This window comes from Enhydra lutris, unplaced genomic scaffold (genome assembly GCF_002288905.1).
Source record: "Enhydra lutris kenyoni isolate GAN:26980312 unplaced genomic scaffold, ASM228890v2 scaffoldscaffold29, whole genome shotgun sequence".
Lineage (NCBI taxonomy): Eukaryota > Metazoa > Chordata > Mammalia > Carnivora > Mustelidae > Enhydra > Enhydra lutris.
The window spans coordinates 2,019,713-2,028,269 of record NW_019154113.1 but is presented as its reverse complement, the minus strand read 5'-3'; the positions used below and the strand labels follow the sequence as shown (position 1 = coordinate 2,028,269).

Here is an 8,557-nt window from a genome sequence, read left to right as displayed (position 1 = left end):
GGAACACAGGAGCGAACAAATAATTGGACCAACCAGTGCTTTACAAACATGTTAATTTTATTGAGTAGGCATGAAAGCTTCTCTCTGTGTCAAGGAATGGAGAAGCCGTGTCACACGGATTACAGAGCTATTTTTACTTGAAATAATCTTTCATAAAAGAAAGAAATGAAATACAGTTCTTCTATAAAAAGTGCAGTAGTCATTACTGGAAGTTTTCCAAAATGAAAGCAAGATTTACTACATATTGCAAAAATTGGTTTAGTGCTTTAATACTTAATAAAGTAACAACCCGACCACCAAAGACAGCTCTTAGAACGGGTTCCTTCTCCAAGAATGGACCGGGTGGAAAAGAATATTTGCATTGGATTAGAATGAACGCTCCCAGGTAGACAAGGGCTCTGGGTAACTTGGTCAAAGTAACGGGATTTATGATCCGTTTTTGCCTCCATGTTCTCTCTCGTCCACAGGAATCGAATAAATTGGGGAAACAAAGCAATGTATTTCATCCCGAAATGGGTCAAATAAGTGGAAAAAAAAAAAAAAGGAACAGAAACAGAGAGATAACATTCACTGACTCCCATCGCCAAATGCATGTTTGAAGGAACAAAGCAAATACACTTCAATAGCCCTCGGTTAAAACAAGACCAACTTAATCAAAGATGATGGTGAACAGGGTTCAGGCTCTGCGGCAAGGCTGTGAGCAGATTCAGGCCAGCCCCCCTGCACCTCTAGTAGCCCCTCTGTTGGCGTGGCTGAGGACCCAGGCTTCCCTCCTGTGTCGAATGGTGACCGGCTCTGTCAGAGGTGGAGTTTGCCTTTCTACTGAGGCTCCGGGCCATGGCGGATCTCCGGCCATGATCATGGTTGTGTTACTAGTTTTGGTCATAAGTTAGTGGAGACAAGTCACCCCACTCCTGCCTGCCAGACTGTAATTCCAAATCAGGTGTTTGGATCCCATTCCATGCAAGCGGGAAGAATGTGTAGAAAGAACTTAGGCAGACCACAGGGCACCTGCCCCTGGAGAAAGGTTGGAGTGAATCAAGGGGGCAGCCCTGGGAAAGCCCGTGTTCTGAGTACTGGCAGGAGTGCGCCCCCAGCTTGTTAGGGCAGCAATGAAAGGGACGCTGTTTATTTGGCAATTTAAGCAAAGGGTCACCCATGTGTGGGCCCACTTACTGTCTGCCGGGCAGGTGCAGAGGGACTGCTATGAAGGGGACCTCACATCCTCACCATGAGGGACCCTAAGATATGGCACCCAGAGAAATGACAGCAAAAAACATGGAAGGGGGTTCAAGAGAAGGACAAAGCCTTTTACCTAGGCTACAGTAGGACAAAGGTCCTATAAGAAGCTTATAACAGTATTTTGCCAACAACTCTTAGAGGAAAACACATTTGGCCAAAGGACCTGGAAGTAAACACCAATGCTAGGTAGTTGTGAAAATCATCCTGCAGGGGTGGGCAATTCCGAGGAGGAAGCATCCCTCCCCTGCTGGTGAGTGAGGTCGCCTGACTGCATTTGAGGGCCTCCTGCTCTGGGGGGGCCAGAGCCACGGAGGTGTGTGTTGTTTGGCTCTGTGGTGTCAAGGCTCTGTCCCTCCAGCACATGCCCGCCAGTGATGGAGGGGGAGATTCAAAGGGGCCTTGGTTCTCTGCCCCTGCTGCTCCCAACTTTGTCAGTCCAGTTACCCATGCCTGCCCCCACTATTCTGTGTGAGAAGCTCCTCTTCCTTTGCAGGCCTGCTTTTGGTGACAAGAGGATGGGTCTTTCTAGTGGTCAGACTGACTTCCTTCCCTGGGCTGGGTCATCCGCTGCCCCCTGAGTTTGTTACAGGAAGGAATGCCAGCCTCCCTGGAGACACTGTAGAGGAACAGTGTCCACAGGGCTGATTATAAGGGACTCCCTAAAATGGTCCAGGCCCACAACGACATCATGGAGGTCCATCACAGTGTGCCTGGCAGTGAGAGGCGCCCTGTGGGGAAACTGCCCCTGCTGTAGCTTGTTCCAGAGAGCTTTCTGTAAACAGTGGGGTCTCATAGCTGTGGGGGAGGGCCACCGGGCAGGCCTTCACAGAGACATGAAGAAACCTGCCATGGTTGGGTTGATGTGCTCACTGTCCTATCTGGCATCACAGACCACAGGCTGGAACAGCCATGCTGCTTTATCAGCTAAAATTTTCCCCACTTGGGGGACAGTAGTGGACTATGGATTTGATAAAGGTTGAAACGGGTATTACTAGGCTTCATAGTTATCAAATAACTGATTTCATTTCTTTTCTTCTACAAATATTTATCCAGTGCCTAATACGTGTCAGGCACTGTTGTAGGCACCAGGAATATAGCAGTGAGCAAACAAACAGAAATTCCTGCCCACATGGAGCTTACATTCTATGGGAGGTTGGGGGGAGGACATAAAGTGAATGAATAATTCATATGTGCAGCATTCAAATGGTAAGAAACACAAAAACAATGCACAGGGAGGTGGCAGGGAGGGTGAGGTGTGTTGTCCTTTTCAATAAATCAGGGAAGGCCTCCTTGAAAGTGACATTGGAGCAAAGACTGGCAGGTAATTAAGGGTGAGGCAGGAGCAGGGAGGGGGGGCAGCAGAGAACATCCACGTGCAAGGAGGAACAGCATGTGCAAAGGCCCTGAGGCAGGCCCACGTTGCTGCGGTGGAGCAGCTAACAAGGAGGAGGAGAAGGTCAGAGAAGTGCTGGAGTGGGAATGGTCTTTGTAAGGACTTGGCTCTTTCTTCACTGAGAGTCATCCTCCACTGTCAATACTGCCAAACAGCTGGTTTTACTAACTTGTCCTCGTTAAATTAACGGATTGCTTTGGTCTTGAGTAGATTCAGCCTATACCCTTAAAATCAACTGTTACTCTTCACCTTGTAAAGAACTGATTGTATATATGTGTGTATATATGTATACACACATACATCTATGTTTGTACACACATGTATGTACTAAGGTGCTCTCTTGGTGAATAAAAAAGCATAAGCCATGGGTATCCTTCTGTATGTACACAACTGAGGCTGGTGGGACTCCTTTTTTTGCAAGAATCGAACAGTGAAAATGCAAATTTCAACAAACTACTTTACAGAATGGAATAGAAACAGTGACATGGCGAGGACTGTTTGGTGAGAAGGGCTTCTGTGCTGTCCTTGGGGTTATGGGTTAAGTCGGCCCCTTGGAGTAAAGCATATCCCTATTGTAGAGCCCACAAATGCCAGTCATTTTGGAGGGTGCATGCAGGGCCTCAGCCTCCCTCTTCTCTGCTGGAGGTGGTGTGGTCCCAGGAGGACCTCTTTTGGGGCTGACTATGTAACTGCCAACAGGCCATTCTGAACCCTGCTTGAAGCCAAAGTACCAATCTTCCAAAACGCTGCACCCTGGAGGTGCTCCATGCAGCCCGTGGTGGGGGGGGGGGGGCTTCTTGAGGGGAGTGGGAGGTCCCCACCATGCATGCCCTGCAGATCTTTCCAGGAGCAGCTATCCTGGACCCACCCCCACGTCCACAGGCAGCACTGTCAGAAACTCACTCTGTGCCGGCAGAACCAGTGCTGAAGAGTAGATGTGGGGAGGGATGCAGGTGGCCGGGGATGAAAGGATGAAATTGAGCACCCCCCTTCTGCCCTGGAGAGCCATACCCAAGTGGGGCAGTGTGAGTAGGAAATGGTTGACAGTCAGGACTGAATGGGGAGGTGGTGCCCAGGGTCTCCAGAGAGCCACCACTTTAAGGCTTTCGGGAAGGGGGTGCCTTCTCTCTGGTGTCGGGAGTGCCAGCCACCTCTGGGGCTTTGCACGGTGTGTCCGCCCTCAGGTGAAAGCAGAACCAGACTCTAGCCAGAGCAGAGGCCACCTCAGCAGCCACGGGGTGATGCCACAGTGGCCGAAGTCTGGCAAGGCGGGGCTCACTCAGCCACGGAAACGCATTTTTGTCTTATTTATTAGAAGCATTGAGAGAAAGAAAAGGGAAAAGAAAAAAAAAAAAAAACACTGGAGGAACTTAATTTGTAAAGTCCACACCACAATGAGGAGAAAGGAATCGTGTCATAAAGAAAGAAACCCCAAACATGCTTCAGCTTTTACTCCAGGTCTTGTAAGTAAACATGAAAGACTCGCAGAGATGGAACTTAACACACACATGGGTTTGGCAAAGCTTTTTTTACCCCCTTGCACAAATTTCCCACCACCGTTAAGTACAGCCCTTTTTTTTTCCCCCTAACTAATGTGAAATAAATTTTGATAGGTTAAGTTTGTGCAAAGTAGAGTGGTTTGCAAAATAAGCTTGTGGATGCTAAGGGAGGGGGTGAGAACCATGTGCACTCGGGGTGTGGAGAAACCTTTTATCTCCCGTTGCCAAATTCCTGATGGTAAGCTGCTAGAACTAATGAATCGTTTTGGAAAGTATTAAAATTCTAAAGTAACAGATTCAAACTTTTCAGAACTCCACTTGAGTCACTGGGTGGTAACAGGTAAGAGAAAGTCTGCAGTAACTTTGTGAGTATAAAGTATTCATTTAAGAGGAAAGGTGCAGTACCCAAATCCATGGACAGAACAACAAAAAAAAATCAAGCTTCCAATAAAAAAAGAAAACATTTACATATTTCCACTTTCAGAGGGGATGTGAGCAAATAGCAAAAAGCACTTATACCCAAGAGCTCACAGTGTGGAGCCCCTTCCCACCTACAGTTACCCTTCCAAGGGGACAACCCTGTGACAATGTAAGGGCGTAAAATATTGCTCTGCGGCATATTCTGAAAATAATATAAAAATAATTTCTATAGTACAGTTTAAACTTGGCTTGTAAAATTTCAACGTAACATAGCATAAAGTCTACAAACAGAATACACTTAAAAACACCTTCCTTTAACAATACATTATTTAAAAAATATCATATACCCAGGTATTGCATGTGAGGGAAATGTGAAGCAAATTACTCAAACAACATCCACTGGGGTTCAGAAGTATCTAGGATCCTTCTGGAAACATGCTATCACTTAGAGACATCTGACCTTCCCGGAAAGGGAAGTGTGGCCACATCAGACAAGAAGGCCATTCACAGGCAGGGTCTGCCATGCACTCCAAGTCCAGGACGTGTGCTCAGGTGGGGCTCTCAGCCTTTCTAGAATCAAGACTGGCGTTCTTCCTTTTCTCCAATGTCTATAATCCACTTAACCTTTCCCTGATCCACAAGGGGTCCCCACGTCACAGAAGGATATTAGAGGACTTCTTGGCCCACTTGTAAACAACACAGCCGTTTCTAATAGTTACTGTTCAGCCTGACAAACTAATTTGGTTTGAGGGAACTCTGGCCAGGGACCAGGTCTAAAGAGCTCTTTTGAATGACATGGGACGTTACTGGCGTACTGACTAGAAAGTTTAATGTAACGGTAGATTCTCTCGCTGTTTCAATACTGTTTAGAGGAAGGGATCCAGATCTTTCACAAAAGGAAACAGCTTTTTGTAAACAGTGTGGACAAGCACCCACAGGCACCCTGGCAAGCTGAGCCACCTTGTGACCACATGAAGTTGGGGGCCTTCCACATGGCTGGGGAAGCCACCATGGTGGCCGGTAGTTGGATCTTAGGCTTTTATTCATGGCACATCAATGGGTGTGGTGGGGTGGAGGGGACTTTGAAACTCGAGATAGAACACGTCACCATTAAAAAAAAATAATACCTACGGATTATACTGCCTGGTTTCAAAGGTTTTTCTCTGGTCTTACAATGGACCATGTTTATTCTCAGCTTGCAACCCGCCCCCCACCTTTTTTTTTTTTTTTTTTCTTTTAACCTGGCATGAGAAAGATAAAATATTTGCATAGCCAATGTGGGAAATTTCTGGTTGGCTGTTTTAACATTAGAAAATGAAAAAAAACAAGCAAATTTACTTTATGCCTTTTTGACTTCTTGTGCACATGAGTTTAGTTTCAGAACGCACAATTAAGCATTTTCAATGTTGGCTGTCTCAACCTTCTAAGAGTGAGGGGTGGGGCGAGAGCCATAGTCGGTGTCTACACATGATGCAATACTTCCTGTGACCTCCAAGCTTTGGATGTCAAAGCAGTTGCTCAGCATGACACAAAGAATCAGTCCAAAAAGCTTCCACAAACCCTCTCGATGAGAGATTTTTAAAAAACGACTTTTTTTTTTTTTCTGAGTAACAAAAGAAATCCCAGTAATATGAGGGACATGGATGTTAGTAATCACCCCACATTGAAAGTATTGTTCGGCATGAAAAGTAAAACTTCCAAAAAATTTCTTAAAGATTCTATTTAATAAATAATTTTGATTTAGGTAAGGAACCACTTATGCAAAACTTGAATAACTTACTGAAAACTCCACATGCTGTGGAATAATTAAAAACAAAAAGGAATTACTCACAGGAGATACTCAAATTACTATAATTCTTCAAACAAGTAAAAAAAAATCCCCTCTTCTTTTTTGTTTTTACTTTATTTAATTAATTAATTAATTTATTTTGCTGCTCTTTATGTCAGAGGGAAAAAGCATCCTTTCTGGAGAAGGAGAAGCTGGCTCCAATGAAGAGATGGTCTACCTCCTGAATTTTCTGAGGATACACCCACAGCAAAGCTGGGTGCTATCTCCTTTCTTTCTTAGGATTATTAGAAGCTATTCTAAGGCTCCCGCAGGTTTTAAAGTATTCTTTTGCTAGTGAGGATTTTACCCATCTTATCCGTATTTCTTGGAAACAAGATCTCTCCTTAGTGAGGCAGATTTAACTCCTCAGTGTCCTTGGCCAAGAATGGGATTCTCCAGAGGTAATCTTGGAAGGAAGAGGCTGCATATTGCTGCTCAAAATAGGGTAGCTAAGGACACATTTTTTTTTTTTTTTCTCAAGAAATGTAGGAGGCACCAAAAAAGGGACCGCTCAGGGATGGGGCTGCCCCCTCAATGTGTTAGGGAGCCACAGGCAGGGTTACCCTACCCTGCAGAGGGGACCCCAATGGGAGTGGAGCCCCTTTACCTGGCTTGACCCAGACAGATGCAGGTGGAGGTGGGGATGGGCTTCCTTCCGGGCTGCCCTCAGCCTCTTCCCCTTGGAAAGGGGCACAGGACGGGTTTCAAAGTAGCTTAGTGTGGGGGCTTACACAATGACCTCGACTCTTTCCTGGGGCACCTGTAATCACTTCCTAGGGGCCCTCCGGCGATAGTTCACTGTCGAAGGGTCTTCAAAGGAGCAATGTGAGCAGACTGTCATCTGTGCTCATACATGGGCAATTCCAAATAGTGAGTTAGGAATCTTGCTTTTTGGACCCAAGGTGTCTTTGGAAAGCTCCTGTCACCTGAGCTGCCCGGCACCGGGAGCCATCACTACACCTCCCTGCGCCCTGCGAGGTAGGTTGTCCAGTGCCCATCCTAGGACGCCTGTGGCTTTGATGGCAGTGTGAATGTTGCTCCAGCCAGGGGTTGTTTTTTGGGGGAGAGGGGAGCGTGGAAGGAGGTTTTGCTTATGCGATGGAGCAGTGTATTCCTAAAGGGCCCCTGCGACCACTAGACCGCGTGAGCGGGCGGCACCTGCCCCCTGTCCTCCGGGGGCTCGGGAGGGGAAGCAGGTGCGAGCCCGCAGCACAGCCCCCGCTGCTATCCCGGGCTGCCGGTTTGCTTCTAAACCCTGGGTGGTACCGACCGCACACGTGTGATCGCTACGTGGAAGAGGTCAGTCGCTGGGCTGGGGTGGGGGTGGGGGTGGGGGCGGGAAAAAAAAAGCAAAAAAAAAAAAAAAAAAAAGGTAAAACACTCCCTTCTAAAAACAAAGGGCTGCAAATTTCTTTATTTCTCTTATTGAGGAACAAAAATACTCTTGCAATGGCTATTGAGTTTCCACAGGTACGAGGCAGATGCTAGCTAGCACACCCACTTCCAACAGTATGACTTGTTTCCTATCCGTCTACTACCTGAGTGGCGTCAGTGTAGGTTCAGGCACCATTAGGAACGTTGGACCAAACACGTACACAGCACTGACCGAGGAGTCGCCGGCCTTCCGGTGGACCAGGGCATGTAAAAAAGACACCGACAGAATGGAAAAGGAATCCTTTATGGTAAAAGCTGGCGCGCGCGCCGCCCTCAGGGCCGGGCCCCACGCGCCTCGCGCCGCCGCCGCAGCTCCTCGCGGTAGCAGTAAGAGCAGTAGTGCTCGGTCTCGGCGCGCCCGTAGAACGCGCAGTTCTCGCGCTGACAGCGCCGCTGCGCCAGCCCCGGGCCGCCGCGGCCGCACTCACCGTTCGAGCGGGCGGCCGGCGCGTCGGCGTCGGCGAACTCCAGGCCGTCCCGCGCGGCGCCGAAGCCGTTGGTGTAGGTCTGCGACTTGTGCTCGGCGGTGCCGGCCGCCCCTGCCGAGCCGGGCAGGGCGCCCGGGACGGCGCGCGCCAGCGACTCGACCGTGTTGACGGTGCGCAGGGCGGCGGCGCGCGCCGGGCTGTAGCTCTGCGACGACAGCGAGCGGTTCTGCTGCGGGTACGTGGCGCACGGCCGCAGCGCGCCCACGGCCGGCGCGCACGCGTCGTCCCGCGCGCCCGCCGCCTGCACGTGGAT

General features: G+C 48.6%; 1 protein-coding gene across 1 annotated transcript in view; it reads right to left on the bottom strand.

Moving 5' to 3' along the window:
- Window positions 1–7,744: 7,744 nt before the first annotated feature.
- Window positions 7,745–8,557, bottom strand: part of LOC111152541 (OTU deubiquitinase 7A) — a 358,579-nt gene continuing 357,766 nt past the window's right edge. The window contains exon 15 of the mRNA XM_022511027.1: window positions 7,745–8,557. Within this exon, the coding sequence (XP_022366735.1) occupies window positions 8,090–8,557 (468 nt within the window). The 3' untranslated portion in view covers window positions 7,745–8,089.